The sequence below is a fragment of the Anolis carolinensis genome, chromosome 4, assembly GCF_035594765.1.
Source record: "Anolis carolinensis isolate JA03-04 chromosome 4, rAnoCar3.1.pri, whole genome shotgun sequence".
NCBI classification, from domain to species: domain Eukaryota; kingdom Metazoa; phylum Chordata; class Lepidosauria; order Squamata; family Dactyloidae; genus Anolis; species Anolis carolinensis.
The window spans coordinates 69,703,308-69,723,380 of NC_085844.1; the positions used below are offsets into that span (position 1 = coordinate 69,703,308).

Below are 20,073 nucleotides of genomic sequence, written 5' to 3' on the forward strand. Positions count from 1 at the left end.
AGTGTACCATGTGGAAAAGGCAATTCACAAATGTGTTTGACACTCGAGATTTTGCCCAGTTTCTCTTTTCACCTGAATATTGTTTCTGTCTGGATAGCTGTGATGGCAGGCCCAAGTAAAAAAGGAAAACTATAGTGTCTGGCTTTCTCGGGGGCTGTCTGAATACCCTCTGGTGAAATCAGGTCCTTAACATAAAGGCACTTTAGACAGGATTAAAGTTAACCAAAACAAGTTTACTGGAAAACAAAGGAGCATAGGGTTAATTCCACCCAGGACAATTAAAAGGGTCACATTACAAAGGAAGAATTTGTTGAATGCAGACATCTTTCTGGGAGTTTGGAGATTCCTGATGCAAAAGGACTTGGTTTCCTCTTTATGAAACTTGGGCTGGCTCCAAGTTTCTGGGGTCGCTGGGACTGTTGGGTACTGTACAGAAATGAGTAGAACAGGCTTGTACTGCTGTGTTATACTGTTGTACTTAACTTGCTGTACAGGTTGTATGTGCTGAGAATGCCTGTTTGAATTGCTGGGGCCAAAGATTTCCAGACAAAATCCGGGCCTCCTCCTCTGTGGCTCTAAAAGGCAAGACTGGGAAGGCTTTGCAAAAAGGACTCTGCGAGGCAAATGGACTGAACCAACTGAGACTGGCCTCTAGGGGGGTTTCAAAGCTCAACCCCAAAACTAATACAATGGAGGAATCTACACTATAGGGAAAGCCTAAACAGGAAACTAAAGCAAAGGAGAGGAAAGGAAGAGTCAAGATTTCACAATAGTTATCTTAATATTTTTCTTTCATATCTCTTATCTATCATCCACCTATATTTGAGATCAAAGATTGTCCAAGGGATTGTGTTGGCTTATAGAGCTGGAGAGTCAGCCTTGTAAGCAATTAGGCACTATGTAAGTATATAACAGTTATATGGGTTACCTTTACTTTTGTTAATACTGCTGGTAAAATACTTGTTACTCTATGTTTTGTTTTAGATATAAGTTCATTGTTGCTAAGTATACCAACTCCTGAAGAAGGGGATTTTCTCCCCGAAATAGGGTACAAAAATACCCGGGAACCCCTGTAGACTTGGGACTTTATTCAAACTTTATTTGCGAAGACTTTCTTGAGAGCGGTGCTCCATCATTGTTTTCTTCATTCCAGTATACAGCAACATGACCAACCGTCTGTTTACTTTGTTTGGAAGATATTTTCATTGATTATGTATCCCTGAAGCCTATATACATTGGAACCAATATCAGACTTGGATAACTTTTGTGTTAGAGCTGTTGCTTCTTTTCATTTTGTCTGGTACTACCAAACTGAGCTTTGTACGGGGAACTTTAATAATACTACATGCTATTTGGACATATTTTCTTTGTACATAGACCATCTTGTGTTTGTGTAGATTATCGAGCTGGAGAGTCAGCATCCACTGAGCTTGGGCAGATCAAACCCCTCCCCGGAAGGATCAGATAGCATGGCTATTTCTCTGGTTCAGCAATAACTATAGAAACACATGTGGTGTTGATTACCAAAGGAACTTTTATTTTCTTTGGTCAATTTGCTATCTGGAGAGAACAAACCTTGCCATAGTGATTCATGACCTATAAACGACTATAGTGCATATATGATGTAATGTGCCTTACATGGGGAGCCTGTAAACACAATCTGGAAACTTTAGCTGGTGCAGAATGCTGTCGCATGGTTGCTTGCAGAGACTAGGCGATCCATGCATAAGTAAAGGTAAAGGTAAAGGTTTCCCCTGACGTTAAGTCCAGTCATGTCTGACTCTGGGGGTTGGTGCTCATCTCCATTTCTAAGACGAAGAGCCGGCGTTGTCTGTAGACGTCTCCAAGGTCATGTGGCTGGCATGACTGCATGGAGTGCTGTTACCTTTCTGCCGGAGCGGTACCTATTGATCTACTCACATAGGCATGTTTTCGAACTTCTAGGTTGGCAGGAGCTGGAGCTAACAGCGGCCGCTCCCGCCGCTCCCAGGGTTTGAACCTGGGACCTTTCGGTCTGCAAGTTCAGCAGCTTAGTGCTTTAACACACTTCGCCACATATAGCACTGATTTTCTGTTTATTGTTACTGTGTTCCTTTGCTCAGCTTAAAGTTATGATAGCCTTCAGTCTGGTGAGTAAGATTGTATGCACCTTTTCCATGGGGTCCCCACCCTTATACAGTACAGAATATGAGAATGCTTCCTTCACATGAGAGCTAACATACCAGTCTTGTTTTAAGGTAAAAGGGTTTTCCCCTGACGTTAAGTCCAGTCGTGACCGACTCTTTCGGTGTGCAAGTTCAGCAGCTCAGCGCTTTAACACACTGCGCCACCACCAGGGCCCCCTAAATTTAAATTGTTTTAAATGAATGTATTCCAGCCTTTATTTAATGCATTAGGGTCCTGTTTTTCCTCTTGCATTTGATTGTGCACCTTTCAATCATTTCCAGCTCATAAGGACCCAAAGATTACAAGGTTTTCTTGGCAAGATTTGTTCAAAGGAGATTTGCCTTTGCCTTCCCCAGGGTTGGAGAGAGTATGACTTGCGCAAGGTCACTCAATAGGTGCTTCCAGAAGGGCCCAAAATGTGAGCCTTTTCAGACTTTTACTGGAAGCGTCTAAATGACGCCTCAGGTAAAAGAGAATTAATTAGGAACAAAGCAGGTAAAGCCTGCTTTGTCCTGAATTAATTTGATACCCCATTGGATCCAGACCTTCCTGAAAGGCCCAGGTCTAAAGGACTATGGGGCTTGTGGGCTACTTCCGCAGTCCCAGAGGTCAGTCCAAACAACCCAACTTGGTTCTTTGGACTTCTAAAAGCCCAGAGAACCAAGAAGGGCACCTACCCGCTCCTCAACCCCCAAGCCCTTAAAATAAAAGAAAACTTACCAGGCTGCCATGCCACTTCTCTGGCAGGCCTCCTGGCACGTAGAAACGACACACCAGGAGGTGTGTGTGTGTGTGTGTGGGGGGGGGGGAATCGCTACCCACCCCCACCTCCTGGCATGTCATTTCAATGCACTAGGAGGTCTGAAGGAGAGGTGTCATGCCAGCCTTTTGGGAGGGTTTGGGTGGCCCCATGCCATCCCGGAAGTTAGCGGGATGGCATAGGGACACCCAACCGGGAAAGCTCAGCTTTTTAGAAAGGGCGTGGGGACTTAAACCTATGACAAAGCGGATTTCTTAAACCCACATCATCATGGGTTTAAGCCCTGTCTGGAAGTGCCCAGTGGGTATCCATGAGCAAGCAGGAATTGAAATGTTGGTCTCCAGATTTTTGTGCTGCTGTTTTAGTTCACTGTATTTTATATTTTATTACTTTATCTGACAGACACATGTGTGGAAGGCTTTGTCTTGGGAAGCAGCATACACACGTTTGGAAGTCTTTGTCTTGGGAAGCAGCATGTTTCAAATGAGCTCTCTTCAATGATATATTGCTTTGTGGCCCTTAAAACCTACAGGGGTCACGGGCATTTTGAGATCTTGAGGCTTTCTGTATTTTATATATCAAAGAAATGCAGTGGTGTAGCTTTTCCTCATAAAATGGAATGTCATGCATTTATGATTTCAAGGGAGGAAAACAGCCAGCAGATGAGGATAAAGCAGTTCATCCTTCTCCAAATACCATTATTTCTTCGCTTGGGGTAAGGCAGGCAACCTTAATTTCATGCCCCTTTTGAGGCCACATCTGGGTCCTGCCAAATTTTGGCAGCTATTAAAGGCTTCCTTTGCTCCTAGATATATGCTGTGCCAAATAAACTAAGCAGTTGCAAGAAACAATCCCTTGTCTGGTGGAAAGTGTGACAAACACTTGATGAGAGGCACCAGTCAAGTCTTCCCCACAGCTGCCTGAAGTTACTTGCTATATTTTCTAACAGATCTCAGATAGGTTTTCTGAGCCAGAAGTTGTAGGATTGTAAAGACCACTTCTTCAAAAATTGAAGTGTGCACGGCTTTAAAAAAATATCCATAAAATTTGAAAGCAGAAGGCTTCACCTGGGTTTTTTTTATGAAAGCTTTTCTTTTTTGATCCCAAAGACAGCCTTGCTGCTCAGATTTTAACTATAATGTAAGCCTAGAATCATACATTAAAAGCAGGCTGGGTCAATACATATGACTACCTTGGATGGATATGCCTTCAGTGGGCTGAAAAGCAAAGGGTAGGAAAGACATTCTCAGTTCTCTTAATGGCAGTCCTAATATATGGAAAATATCAGAACCCCCTACAAAAGGGAAGTATCAACAAGCTTGAGAGAACCAAGATTATTCACATGCATCTCTTCCCAAAAGAATGAAGAAAAAAACCTTAAAGTAGGATACCAAAAAGACATGGGAGGTGCTCAATAGGCACAGAACATATATGTTATAGCTTGGAAGAGAGACGGATTAAAACACCAAAACTCAGCTATAGTGAAAACCAGGAATGGGGGGGAGCCATGACTGAATGGAGCCATCCTGTGCTGCAACATTTGTCAGTTTTTACTCCAAGGACAAGGATTTTTCTCTTGTCCTTGTGTTCAGAGTGAAAATATTTCAATGCCTGGACCTCACTACTGCTTCTTAGCAGCGGCGATGGCACCCTTGTGCCGTCTGAACTGCTGACATGAAAGTTGGATAGCTGATCTGAAGGTTGCCGGTTCAAATCCGCAAGATGGGATGAGCTCCCATCTGTCAGCTCTAGCTTGCAGGGACATGAGATAAGCCTTCCAGCTAACACATCCGGGTGTCCCCTAGGCAACATCTCTGTAGACGGTGAATTCTCTCATACCAGAAGCAACTTGCAGTATGTTCTCAAGTCACTTCTGACACAATTTTTAAAAAAACTACTGCTTCTTAGCTGTGAGAAGTGAGAGAAGTGAGGAGTGCTAATTCAGACTAGGAAGATTTAGATTCTCTGAACATCCAAGAAAAATTCTCTCCATTTGAGAGTGAGAGTATTTTCAGCCTCAACGCTTGAGATCATTGCCTTCCGCATGGTGGGAATTACTTGTCCTGTTCTTTGACAACAATAGAGAATCTATGTGGAGGTAGAACTGTGTGTGCAGTGGTATGTGTAGGATCTCAGGCATATGTCATTTAAGTAATTGAGTAAAATCACATGATTTTACTTCTCGCTTTACTAAAGTAGCAGAATTTACAATGGGCTCACAATATGAAAATTTCCACATTGCCATCTCTTATTTATCGTGTCAGAAGCAAACCGAGGATACAAGTTGTAATGTATTTGAAAAGAGAAACAAAGTAAAAAAAAAACTTGGCATTATACTAGATGTCCTTCGACCAATAGCTGGCCACTTGGAGTGCCTCTGGTGTTACTGTAAGAAGGTCCTCCATTGTGCATGTGGCAGGGCTCAGACTGCATTGTAGTAGGTGGTCTGTGGACTCTTCTCCACACTTGCATGCTGTGGACTCCACTTTGTTGCCCCATTTCTTAAGGTTGGCTCTGCATCTCGTGGTGACAGAGCACAGTCTGTTCAGCACCTTCCAAGTTGCTCAGTCTTCTATGTGTCCAGGAGGGAATTTCTCATCTGGCGTCAGCCACTGATTGAGATTCCAGGTTTTAGCCTGCCACTTTTAGACTCCCGCTTGCTGGGGTGTTCCTGCGAGAATCTCTGTAGATCTTAGACAACTATATCTTGATTAGAGACGTTGGCATGCTGGCTGATACCTGAACAGGGGGTGGGCCGGAGATGTCAATGCCTTGGTCCTTTCATTGCTGACTGCAACTTCCCGGCAAATGTCAGGTGGTGCAATACTGGCACCAGTATAATTTCTCCAGATATAAATTAATAAATAAAATTAAAATGCATTTTAAAACACCCAATCTACCCCAGAATTCCACTCATAACCTCCCCAACAGCATTCCCCTTGTCCTTTTGGAAATGCCTGCTGACAGAGAAAGGTCTTTACCTGCTGGCAGAAGGCATCCTGGTCTCTCTTGGGAGCAGATTCCACTGTCTGGGAGCAGCCACTAAAAAGGCCCTCTCCCATGTTCCCAGAAACACTTGAATGAATAGTGGGACAGAGAAAAGGCCCTCCTCAGTTGACTGTAGATGTCTACCAGTCTCATAAAAAGTGATACGGTTCTTCAGATAACCTGGACAGGAGCTGTTTAGGGCTTTGAGGTCAAAGCCAGCACTTTGAATTGTGTCTGGAAACCAGTGGAGCTGTTGCAACAGAAGAGTTGTGTCCACCTTGTAGCCAGCCCTAGTTTGTTGCTCTTTGAACCAAATGAAGTTTCTGAGCTCTTTTCAAAGGCAGCCACACGTAAGGTGCATTAGAGTAGTCCAATTGGATGTAACTAAGCCATATACCACAGATCTAACTTCTTTAGGAATGAATAGATCACACAGTGCCCCAATCACCTTATTCCAGCTTGTGATTCATTCCCTCTTCAGAAACCTGCCCTCCACGTAAGGAGAAAAATGGCCACACAAGAGGAGAACTACATTGGGCTATTGTGACATAAGGTGTAATAAAAAAAATGTTGCAAAATACTGGTATTTTGTCTGCATTTGTGCATGCAAAACTATGGGTGGTCTGGAGTCTTAGGACATGTCTTGGGGAGTTCCAGGGGCAATAAAAAGGGGCTGGGGCTGCATGTGGCCCACACTTTGCAGACCGTGATCTATGCCACTGCCCTATTTTTTTTAAAAAAAAAACAGAAACCTGGCAGAATGGGGAAGTGGGCTCCGTTTCCCAATTTGATAGCTGTGATTTTGATTCTGACTAGAGTCGCACATGCGCATACACAATTGTGGTTTTAAAACAGCCTCGCAAAATGCTAAAATGCATTCAATTTAGCATGCAGTTTATACCTAATCTCAGCATGTTTCTTCTCTAACCAGATCTTATTGGCCTTGGAGCTATATATAGCTACAGAGCTTTCCTAGGGTCTCCTGTGTCTATCTGTCAACAAGGTGAAGCATATCCAAGTCCATTACCAGGGAATTCCAATCTGTTCTTTCAGATACATGCACATAATTAATTTGCTTTGTGGTTGCTGTGAATTTTCAAAGGAGTGAGGGCTATTTTTGACCAGAAGGCAAGGGCTTGGATAGAAGGAGCATATAACACACACCATCTCTTCTTGTAACTGAATAAAACGGTAGCCTTAAACAAATTGGTGCGTGAACTTTTTAGTCCACCATCTTGTGAAGAAGCAGTTCACTTACAACTTCAGGATACAGAACACCTTTGCCAGTTTTATTTATCAAGACTTGTCAAGACCAAGTGATCTCACAAGAAACTAAAGATTTACACCAAACCCTAAGGTCCTTTTATTTATTTATTTTAATGGCTCTATAACATCTTTTCAGACAATAACAAAAAACACGACAACAGTACCTTTTTAGGCTACAGTATATTGAAATGTAACTTTTTACACAATAATCCAGTGTCCATTTATATTTATATCCAATCACTAATAAAGATCAAAATTAACTTCAAATATGCTTAGAATTGTGCTTTTGTAGGTTTGGCAAGGGCAAATTTTAAACATGAAACACACTGATTTCACTCCTCTGCACACAAAGCTTACAAATGTTCTTTTTGAGGAACTACAACTCCCTAAAGCCTGTAGCCAACATGATGAGCAGTCAAATTGACCCGGGAACTTTGAGAGAATTAGCCCACATTTCCAAGTCTCTGAGAATTCCACATTCAGTTCAAACACAAGAGTTTCCTCTGCTCTCCATGTGGAATATTGTACAGATAACTCCAACTAAGGATCTATAGTAGGGATATTTTTTTTTTCGTGTCAGGAGCAACCGGAGTTGCTTCTGGAGTGAGAGAATTTGCCGTCTGCAAGGACGTTGCCCAGGGACGCCCGGATGTTTTGATGTTTTTACCATCCTTGTGGGAGGCTTCTCTCATGTCCCCGCATGGAGCTGGAGCTGATAGAGGGAGCTCATCCACGTTCTCCCCGGGTGGGATTCGAACCTGGCAGCCTTCAGGTCAGCAACCCAACCTTCAAGTCACAAGGCTTTTATCCCCTTGGCCATCGGAGGCTCCAGTAGGGATATGAAATCTTTGAAATGTGTTTTGTTGTTGTTATCTATTATCTTACTGTGATGGTGTTTGAAGGGCTAACTTTTTACTGAGAGAGAAGGTGTGTATGTGCCTTCAAGTCGCCTGCCTCTTTATGATGACTCCATACATTTAATACATTTTAAGGTAAGTTATATCCAGATATGGTTTTGCCAATTTCTTCCTCTGCAATATAGCTCACAGAACCTGGTAGTCATCAAGAGTCTCTCATCCAAGCAGTTCCAAGCTTAGGCAGGATCTGGTGCCTTCAAGAAAGTAGTCAGGAACAACAAAATATTTGTTTAGATTTTGTTTTTGTTTTAAAAAATGAGAACCAAAACAACAAATCACTCACTCTACCGACACCTTTCTCCCCACATCCCTTCCCCAGGATATGCCCTTTGTTTAGGTGATAAAACAAATGCAATCAGGACAAGACTTCAAGTCATGTCTAAGATACCTCTTGGTCCTGAATTCCAAGTCCTTCTACAAGAGTGGATTTTCTTAGTCTATACTGAGTTGCAGCATCATTAAAACACGATTTTTCAAGCTGTAACTTCCACAATGGCTACACTAGCTGGAAAAGTCCAAGAGCTGCCGTAAAAAAAAAATTAACTTTTCCATAATCTCTATGGAACTTTAAAAAAACAGATCCCATGACCTACTCAATGGTTTGTGTTCTTCTTCACTTCCACCACTGAAAGTAGTACTAAAAGAGGCTTAGCCTGAGCTTTTTGAGTTGTAGTTACAGAGAGCCAGCAAAGATACAACATGGACAAACTTCTTGGACAATTGTCCTTCATTCAAATATAAACTCAGGCCCCATCTACACTGACCATATAATCCACCTTCTGAATGCAGATTATCTGCATTAAACTGGATTATGTGACAGAGTAGATGGGGCTTAACTTTATTACTGTTCATTGGGAATTATGTAGAATAATTGACTAACACCCATTTAGTTGTTCACCTCATGCCCTTATTTCAAAGACAGAATTAATCCTCAAAGCAGTTTTTTCCCTCACCTCCAAAGCACATTTGAAATTTCAATGTTTTCCCGTCCTTGGGTCAAGTATTAACTTAAGCAGGTTCTGCTGATACTTGCTGGATGAACAATATAATGCAAAATATCAACAGAGGAAACAGCATGTGTTCGGGAGCAAAGCAAAAATGGAGTCCAAGGAAAACGATTTCACATTTCAGAGAGTATAAATAATAAACACACTGTATTTTCAATCATGATTTCCAAAGCCCAGTAAAAAGCCAATAAGTAGAAATTAATTGAATTTAAGGAGCACCCAGTGGCACAGTGGGTTAAACCCTTGTGCTGGCAGGACTGAGGACTTGAAGGCTGGGTCGCTGACCTGAAGGTTGCTGGTTCGAATCCAACCTGAGGAGAGTGCAAGTGAGCTCCCTCTATCAGCTCCAGCTCCATGCGGGGACATGAGAAAAGCCTTCCATAGGGATGGTAAAAACATCAAAAACATCCGGGCATCCCCTGGGCAATGTCCTTGTAGATGGCCAATTCTCTCACCCCAGAAGCAACTTGGAATTTCTGAAGTCGCTCCTGACACGAAAAAAAATTATTAAAAGGGAGCAAAAGTGAAAGTTATTTTTCACCAAATAACTGTAAGTCATGGGTGGATTTGATGAAGTGGCTGCCATCTTCCTCAAGTTCCTTTTGGCTGGCTTGAAGCAACTGGTATAACTGGGAAAGGGAATCTGGAGATCGGCTCTGGAGATACTCAATGTCCATAGTCCTTGATTTGGCACATTCGTGCACTGCTTTCTGTAACTGTAGCTGCAAAGGGAAGGAAAGGGCAGATCCCCCGAGGTTTAGTGAAAACCAGGGCCGAAATATTTTATCGCAGATAACCTGTAGAAATAAAGAGGTGGGGAGAAAAATATCATTAGGAAGCAATGATCTGCATATGAGCAGCTCCAACACTCTTTAAGGCTGGATCTACACTGCCCCATAATCCCATTTCAGAATGTGGATTGACTGTATTGATTTGGATTGAAGGGTAGTGTAGGCTGATATAATCCAATTCAATCCAGTTAATCCGCATTCTGAAATGGGATTATAGGGCAGTGCAAATGGGGCCTAAGGCAGGGGTGGAAACTGTGTGGTTCTCCAGATGTTGGATGCAATTTCCAGCATCACCAATGGTGAAGAAGGCAATAGTTGGAGGTCTACACAATTGCCAGAACTGCTTTCAAGGAAGATATAACCACAATAATTGTTATTATAACCGACTGCTCTACAAGATGCTTGATCAGATTTATTGTCCTCCAATAAGCATATTTTAGATGTGTAGGACTACAACTCTTATCTTTCTCAAGTTTGCTAGGGCAGGAGTGATGGAAGCTATAATCTTGCCAATTTGAAGACCTTCATGGGAGTCAGGCAAGGGCTGCACTTATCAGCTAAATTATTAGCAGAGTAGAACAGAAAACAGAGTCTTCCAAGAGAGCAAGAAGACACAATGGCAATATGCATTGTTTCTCTGTAATGTAACCAAAGGAAGGCTCCAGATGCATATGTAGTAGCAGATTATATACTAAACCTATTATAAGTTCCAATTGGAGTAGACCCAAGGAATCAAAAGCAACTTGGTACATTGCATACCTTCCAGCATTTTACAGATGCAAATTGAAGAACATCAGAGGATGGGCAAGAAAACGAAAGTTATTAATAAAGAAAATATACAAACTGGGAGAGGCTGCAACAATTTATTTTTGCTTCAGTCTACAAGGAAGCCCCCTGCCCTCCTCTCCTCTCTGCTCTGCTAAGTTAACTGAGTGCAGTACATGTGAAAAGGATCTTGGAGTCCTTGTGGACAACAAGTTAATCATGAGCCTACAATGTGAGGAGGCGGCGAAAAAAGCCAATGGGATTTTGGTCTGCATAAATAGGAGTATAGTGTCTAGATCCAGGGAAGTCATGCTCCCCCTCTATTCTGCCTTGGTCAGACCACACCTGGAATACTGTGTCCAATTCTGTTAACAGGCTGGAATGTGTCCAGAGAAGGGCAACTAAAATGATCAAGGGTCTGGAGAAGAAGCTCCATGAGGAGCAGCTTAAAGAGCTGGGTATGTTTAGCCTGCAGAAGAGAAGGCTGAGAGGAGACATGATAGCCAATAGCCATGTATAAATATGTGAAGGGAAATCATAGGGAGGAGGGAACAGGCTTGTTTTCTGCTGCTCTGGAGACTAGAACGCGGAACAATAGCTTCAAACTATAGGAAAGGAGATTCCACCTGAACATTAGGAAGAACTTCCTCACTGTGAGAGCTGTTCAGCAGTGGAACTCTCTTCCCCCAGACCGTGGTGGTAGCTCCTTCTTTGGAGGCTTTTAAACAGAGGTTGGATGGCCATCTGTTGGGGATGCTCTGAATGCGATTTTCCTGCTTCTTGGCAGGGGGTTGGACTGGATGGCCCACGAAGTCTCTTCCAACTCTATGATTCTATGAGTGCAAAATACTTTTGCATTTTGAACTCAATTTGCAGCAAATGACATAAGCTAGGGGAAAGGGAGGAAGAGGGAGAGAAACTGGGACATTTTAAAAGAAGCAGAAAACATGAGATAACAAAAAATGTACCTGTCAAACTGGGATCAATTGGAAGATAAGCTGTTGATTCAATGGGCCTACTCTTGGATTAAAATCTTAAAGTATAAATGCTAGCTGGTGTTGACAACAAACAGAATGCTTTCATTCACACTTCTCAACCCTTGACTCACAGCTGGTCTGCATATTACATCTGCTGTAGAAATGCCACATACCATAAAAATAAGACTTTGGCTATGCCAACTCCAAGTTTGAGTGTTGGTTTAGAATTGTGAAAGACCAGGGTTGCTTCCCCACTCAGCTATAGAAACCTGTAGGGCAGTCCTGTACAATCTGTGACTCTCCAGGTGTTTGGGATGCCAACTCTCAAAAGTCCTAACCAGCTTGCCAAATGGTCAGGAATTCTAGGAGTTAAAGTTCAAAACACTTGGAGGGCCACAGGTTATGCAGGTTTCCCATAGGATGACCTTAAGAAGTCATATTCTTGAACAAAGAGGAAGCCAAGTCAGAGGTGACTTGCAGGCCACATAACAACAAATACTTGTACCCAACCAGCTGTTATTGAACTACAAAGTTGTATTTAGCCACCATAGTTGATGGTGAGGAGTGATAAGTTTTCATTCAACAATATCTGGAAGTCCACAGGTTATTGCACCTGGCCCGTACATACTTGCTAAGGGATGCACTCTCATTGTATGAAGACATTTCTTACTTTCTTTTCAACAACACCAATCACCACAGGAACAGCTGGGTAATGTAACAAAGCCCTGAGACTTCATGAACTTTACTCTATGCTATAACAAGGAACAAATCTTATTATGTGTGTCTGAATAGAGAAATATTTGTTAATATCTTGCTGCTGAGATTTACCATTGAACCCACCTCTTTAGATTCTGCTTGTCTTCACAGAACAGCATTTTGCTTGATTTGAAATTCTGTCTAACCATTAGATTTGTGGCAGCTTATTCATATAGGAAAGCCGCCACATCGAGTGACGTGCAAGAAGATGTGAAGAAGCCCTTAATGACCGTCACACATCCATTTATTCTCATCTGTGCAATAATGAGTATTTTAAAGGAGAGACATGCACTGAGTAATAGAGAAATAATCCCTCGGCCACTCACTTGAAGGTTATTATTGGCTCTCTCTGCTCCGCATTTTCTGCTCCTCAGGTCGCACTTCGAAAAGCAATCAAAAAAATTACAGTCTTGGTCTCCGGTGCAGTTCTGTTCAAGGATGTCTCTCATTTTGGGTTCAAAAAAAGCCATATCTACATCAATAGCAACCACCTGCAACCACAATAAGATGTTCAAGGTTACATACTCTTGAGACAAACCATCACACAAATTGCCACTTTCTGTTCTCTTTGTTTCCAAATCCTGTGACTGCTGATCCAAGCATTCTCAGATAAATGCAAGAGAAAATTAGAAATTATAAGCGGAAGAGCTTTTGCTGATGAGCTCTACAATGACAGAGCTGGAAACCAAATTGAAAGTATTATGGTTGATAGTTGTGTGACAGCAAAGAGCAATATTGTGTGGGAGATGGTTGAGAAAAATGACTTTTCTCCTTGATAAGGAGAAAGCTTCCAGTGATGGTATGAATTCTGATTCTTTTAGTCTAATCAGATTTACGTTTAAACATATCTCCAAAACCCAAGGGCATGATAGCAGTGGACTCACAAATTATCACTTGCCATAGCTTAATGGCAGAGCAGGCTGGGCGGTGGCGCAAGCTGGTTAGCAGCCAGCTGCAACAAATCACTCTGACCAAGAGGTCATGAGTTCAAGGCCAGCCCGTGCCTGTGTCTGTCTCTGTTCTATGTTACAGCATTGAATGTTTGCCTTATATGTGTGCAATGTGATTCGCCCTGAGTCCCCTTCGGGGTGAGAAGGGCGGAATATAAATACTGTAAATAAATAAATAAATAAATAAACAATCTCCAGACTCAGAATGCATCTAAACTAGCAAATTAATTCAGTTTGATACCGCTTTACCTGCCACGACGCAATGCTGTGGAATCCTGGGAGTTGTAGTTTGGTGAGGCATCTGCATTTTTTGGCAGACTAGACTAAAGACCTTGCAAAACTACAGCCTGTGAATCAGCGCAAGCTGAGGTTCACTATGCTTGGTCTACATTGACAAATGTTGGCTTCAAAACCTCTGAATCTAACCAAATGGGCTCTGATGTACAGAGAGGCACTTAAAATCAGAACAGAACATAATCCACAGTTCATTTAGGATAAGAGAGTGCAAAGCAAGACTGTGGGTTGTACAGAATCTCCATATTATTGGACCCCAACAAGGCTGGCCAGTGCTGAGGGATAATAGAAGTAGTAGTTCATCAACATCTGAAAGTCCAAAGGCTGTCTGTAGTTGATGTTGAACACCGGGCAAGACTAGGAACCTGAAATATGTTTTTTGGCAGAGGTTCATTACAGACTGTGAGTTTCAAACAATGTCTCTTTATCTCTGGTGTCTGGTGACGTTCCAGCCCAACAGTAGTGGCTGGAGCTTCACCAGATAGTTGCCAAGTACAATTGGCAGGTTGCAACTCATTTTGATGGTGTAACATTAAATCCCTCATCGGAAGCCAGGCACTTGGTACCTGCTTCTTCTTCCCCTAGCCCCTACACCCTGGTGATTTCATCTGACCACTAACTATGTAACACACTAAGCAATTGACGTGCAAGCATTAATGATTTAATTCCATGCTGGTTTTATTTTTATCCCTCTTTTTGCTGCCCTATCAGGTGCTGATATTGCTCCTGGTGTTTGATTCCTATGTTCCTCAAGCATATTTGAGGTGCTCTGCTGCTTTATATATCATGATAAAAGCACTACTGGCATTCCACCAAGACAGTTGAGCTTCTGCCTAGTCCTATATCCCAGGGGCAGAAAGACTTGAGGTGTGAGGAATATGCTTTTCCAAAAAGCTATGGAACAGAGATCCAGCAATCAAAGTCTGACACAGATTACAAATACTATTAATAAAAGCTTTCTGAGCTCAGGAATTTCTTGTGAGTGCCAGAACTGAACAGAGCTTGCAGTCCTTATGCATACACCCCACCACTTCAACTCCCCCCTTCTTTCTGGACAATATAATGAATGAAGAAGGATTCGTTTTATGGCTGTGAGTCACAACTGTGATGTCATAAGAAGTGTTCTCATCACTTCTTTCTGGTTACATAGGCACCACATTCTGACATTAGGAGATGAGACTACATCTGCTAGATGCTTGCATAGAGCTCCATGGCCAGCATGAAGCATCATCCTTTTTTCTGTGCTGAGCAGCATAGTGAAAGAGTGATGGCATGACAGCGTGATGTCCATCTGGACCAGTGCTTCCCAACCTTTTGTCCCCCAGATGTTCTGGGCTTCAGCTCCCTCAATTCCTAATGGCTGGTAAGATGGCTGGGATTTCTGGAAGTTGAAGTCCAAAACAACTGGAGGCAGGTCAAAGGTAGGGAACCATTGATCTGGACAGTGGATTGGGTTGAATCAACACCAATCCAGCCATTCAAACTACCACAAATCCCTGGGATGCCCTGCAGTATTCCCAGACTTTGCCTAAAGTGGGAGCAAAGTTGGATTAATGGGGACAAATCTTGGGAAATTCACCAGAAGTCCCTGTGCATCTCGAGACAGACTGTAATGGATTTGAAGTGAGTACTGTTTTTTTTGTTAATGTTGACTTTCCCAAGGAGTACTCACTCCCTACCACTACACAAAGGGAGTTGAGGCTTCTGTCGATGATATTGCCCTGTCAAATTCATGTTCACTCTATGAGATGTATGAGCTGATAATTCTAGTTTCTCACCTGTCAGGACAACCATTTATTTTGTGACCACACATTTCACTTGAAAAATAACAAAACTGGAGGGAAGGCAGTTTGCACGCCACAGCAATATGTCTAAAGAAGTCTATCACTCCATGGATTTCTTCTTGAAAAGCTGACATGCCCTAAAGCCTTCCACAAGTTCATGCAAGCTGTATCAGAAACATATCTGCCATGCACAGTAACTTCTTAAGAGTGTGTTTTCTTAAAAGAGGTGCAACTGAAGAAAAATAATCCTGCTATTGGGTGCTGTTGTTGATAAGTCTGACAAGAATGCACCAAAGTGGGTCAGATTTTAATTGTGTCCCAACTGTTGTGATGTATATGTAAAACGCTGCACCCATGATTTCCCAGAAAAGTCAAAATAAATAAATAAATAGAATTAGAAGAATTCTATCTGTTCTGGCTATTTTATTAGTTCACACACTGAAGAACAATAATTGGTATATATGGCTCATTGTAGGATGATCTTAGGGGCAAGTTATGTTCCAAAATATAATAAACAATGAGTTCCTCAGTAGTTTTGCATTAGTTCCAGTATGAGCATCCACAAATTAGGAATGACCTCCATCCGTTTGCCCACCAATTGAAACTTAATTAATGCAAAGGATGAGACAAATGCATTCATGTGATAGATGTATTTCCCAGTTTGTGCCAATACTATGAAGTAGCGGAGTAAAAACTGAAAAAAGAGTTTTAAGTTAGTATGTCTTTGGGTTTGGTAGCAAAATGAATCACTTTTCTTTTCTAGTAGTCCCAATTCTCTGCATTAGTTCTACTGAAATTGATGGACTTGATGCCAATCTTTGAGTCATTGGCTGCTGGACCAGAGAGAGTTCCCAGGACGTTTTAGTCAATGGTCAAAATATTTTATCAACTGAAAGAAAGAAAAATGCTGGTTTCACACATCAGATAAATTGAGAAATGTTACCCTTCAGGATTAACCTCACTGCTATCCGTTTCATCAGAATGCTGCTCATGTACTACAATAATGTATTTTTAAAGTAAGTGACATGCTTGGATGTTCTATGCGTTTCTTCCCAGTTGAGCAGTTCAGTTGCTTTAACCACAAACCATCAACACATGTTGTTCAGATGAAGCATGATGAGATATCTGTACGTTTCTATGGTTGGATCTACAATGCCATATAATCCAGTTTAAACCAGATAGTCTGGATTTTATATTGCAGTGTAGAATGGGCCTAAGAACCATGTAGCCATGGTACTGTCAGTCTTACATATGCAGGATTCTGATGTCTTATCGGGTAAAAATGCATTCAAATGTGCCAAAAGTTGTTCTATAGCAACCCTACTAGATCTGATACAACATATGAGAAGCAAGGCAGATGCAGGAAATTTTTCCTGCAGTTAATGCCAAATCTTATTAACTGCGATTTTTTCTCTCTTTCCCACTTATTCCCTTAGTTCTAATTATCCACCTGAATAAATATAAAATTAAATTGGAGAGTAAAAGCAAGCCTACGCCTTTAAGTGACTACATGCTTAAACTTTGCAGAGCACTTTCAAGTCAGAAGTTCTTTGTGCATACTTAATAAATACTGAGGCTGTTGGCAGCCTCACTAATGAATGGATTCGGCTTTTCCTCTGCAGGAAGAAATTAATTTGCACTAAGTTAAACTGAAAATATGATTTGAAGACCCTTCTATGGAAGTCTTTTCTTACCAAAACTCCAGCTGAGATCTACATTTAGTTGGATTTCTATTCTTCCTGAACTTCAAAGACTCAACAGGTGTGGAATGAATAGCAACATTTCTGAAAACGTAACTTACTTTCAAAAATATACTCATCTCTTACCGTTATCTTGAAATTTAACAAAAATAAAAGCCATACTAACTTTCTCTGTTGACAAAAGATAAGCTTAAGTGCTGCAACCAAGTCTGTTATTTATATTCTCAAGGAATACATATCTGTAAATCATCATTCTCATCACCACTGTTGCCAACACGAATTCCATTTTCACTGCTGAGTTGCGAGTGCTATTGTGTACTGTATGTTGACCAAAATTAGAGGTCCTTTCATACAACACAATCACAACTTTATGATTCCATTTCAATGGCCATCGTTCTATCTTATAGAGTCATGAGATTTATAGTCTTCTAAAGCACTAGAATTCTCTGGCTGGTGGTTCTAAATACCTTACCTAAACTGCAAAACCCAGAATTTCAGAGGATGTTTATTTATTTATTAATTTATTATTTACAGTATTTATATTCCGCCCTTCTCACCCCAAGGGGACTCAGGGCGGATCACATTACACATATAAGGCAAACATTCGATGCTTTAACATAGAACAAAGACAGAGACAAATGCAGGCTCCGAGCTGGCCTCGAACTCATGACCTCTTGGTCAGAGTGATTTGTTGCAGCTGGCTGCAGCTGGCTGCCAAGGAAGTTAAAATACAACCATAGTGATATAACTGGGTAGTGTGAAAAGGGACCCAGAACTTGGAAAAGTTACTTTTGGAGAAAGGATTACTCTTGGTGCTGCACTTTGGTGCTGCACAATTTAACATCACTGACACACAAGAGAAGATGTCAGTAAGCTTGTAGGTAACTCATAGTTCTCAGAAAAATGGATGGTCTTTGTGGGGAAAACCTAAAGTTCAACACAGACTAAACCTGCTCTGTAGCTATAGAATGCTTACTAACCATGGTACGAACATGACTATTATACTTTTCAATAACTTTTCAATACTTTTCAATAACTTATTGGAAATCTTTTATACTCCAATTTCCAACTCAGTTCTGGATGCCAAATCTCACATGGTCAAACAACACTAGTCAAGGGAAAGAGATATCTGGGCTTGGAGGAATGTCAAGATATAGAGCACAAAATAATCCTTAAGGGAATAATCTAAGGAGAAAATGTCTCCCAAAAGGGAAATGATGAGTTAATTTATTGAGTGACCCTAAGGAGGCTCTACTGGGGAGCTAGAACAAAATACTAGGGGAGATAAAATGGAATGGACTATCCTAGAAAAGGCCATCCTCCACAGGAGCACTACATAATAAGTTGTTGCAGGAGCCACTTGTTCAGAATAACAACATTAATTGAGTTTGGCTGTTGCTTGAATGTTCACAAAATATTTTGCCGCAATCAAAGTGTAATGCTGAAAAAGAAAATAGATAACATCTCATTTAAGACTTTGAAATAAGTGATTTGGATCACAAAGTATGCTAGGAAATAGGCCAATTTGAAACACATTTGGCACACAGCATTTTGCACATGTCTTATCAATGAAGAAGAAGAAGACCTTTTAGAATGCCAGTTGTACTCACACCTTTATTTATATGAATGAAAATGAATGATAAATTTCATCATCAAGACCATGGTCCTTACTTACCGTCAGGTCATTTCGGATGGCAAAATTTTCTGGTTTGATGTCGCAGAGATGAAGCCGATGGGAAAAATCATTGTCAAAATGTTTCACCATATCCAGAAAGCTGATTGCAATTTCAGTGATGGCCTTGGCACTATTTCCAATCCCAGAGAAGGAGGCACCAAGGGCATCTTCAACTGAAAACAACGTTTTGTGCCAGGCATGTCCTGCAGTCAGATATTCCACAGCATAGAAGTGGCCGCAAGAGCCAATGACCCTCAGGACATGTTTACTGAAGTCCTGCAATACACTGAAGTAAATATATTCTTCTTGTTGGAGTAAGGACCACATACTTGCTAGCTGTGCTTTCCAGTGCGGACCTTTCCTCTTAGTCCACAAAGGCCCCATTGTGTTATTAGGAAGGTCTAAGCCCAGAACGTTCTTGATTTCCAAAGCAACCATCAGAAGCAATTCGGCCTCTGGGACACCTTGTGATTCCAGTTCCTCCAGAAAGCCAAGGTGGTGGTAGCTTGAGAATATTTCATTTTTGGATTTCAGAATCACAGGGCGGCCTCTCCAGTTAGCCTGGATGACTTTCTTACCTCTTTCATAATAAAGGCAGCGTGTATATATCAATTTCTGTGCCACACACAGGTCTTCACAAAGATCTCCAGTCAAGGCCCCTTTCCTGTAGTCGAGACACTGGAGAAATGTGAGAAGAAACAATTGATAACAGAAAGGCACTATTTCCCGCCACTCTGAGAACTGGGGAGAGGAAGAATCATTTTAGGACCTTTTATGTCTAAAAACAGATTTTTCAGCTCCCTCTGATTCATACAAAAGAAACACATACAAAAGGTGACAGGTCCAAAATGAGAAAGCTTAAGAAACAATTTTTATTTCCTACAGAAGTGATAAGTTGTAAGAGTCCAATAAACTGTGACTCAGGCCTGGGGTTAAGGACATGTCAAGATTTGCCCAAAATGATAAAGGCCTTACACTTTTTGCTCTAAAGCAAAATGCGTTCTACAACCAGCTTTTATGTCAACACTGAAAGATCTTTCAGCAAGAAGAGAGAGGATTACGTTCCACAAAGCAGAACAGTGTAATCTCTATAGTCTCCTCTCCCAACCCATTCTGTTTCTCTCTTCTACACAGCCATAGAGTGGTTGGTGTTAGAGTAGAAGCTCACTGAGGTCTGCCTATGTGACTACGGTCAGATGCACAACAATGGCATCATCCTCCAGAATGTCCAACGGAAACTTGACGGGTCCTATAGGATGCCACATCATTGTGAGCCA

The 20,073-nt window shown here is 41.6% G+C and overlaps 1 protein-coding gene across 4 annotated transcripts in view; it reads right to left on the minus strand.

Moving 5' to 3' along the window:
• Positions 1–7,272: 7,272 nt before the first annotated feature.
• dipk1c (divergent protein kinase domain 1C) overlaps positions 7,273–20,073 on the minus strand; it is a 31,857-nt gene continuing 19,056 nt past the window's right edge. For all 4 annotated transcript variants that reach the window (XM_003219707.3, XM_008108738.2, XM_062980595.1 and 1 more), the window contains 3 exons: positions 18,797–19,474; positions 12,720–12,884; positions 7,273–9,901 (listed from right to left, as the gene is read on the minus strand). In XM_003219707.3, the coding sequence (XP_003219755.1) occupies positions 9,635–9,901; positions 12,720–12,884; positions 18,797–19,474 (1,110 nt within the window). In that variant the 3' untranslated portion in view covers positions 7,273–9,634. The remainder of the gene's footprint in view (positions 9,902–12,719; positions 12,885–18,796; positions 19,475–20,073) is intronic.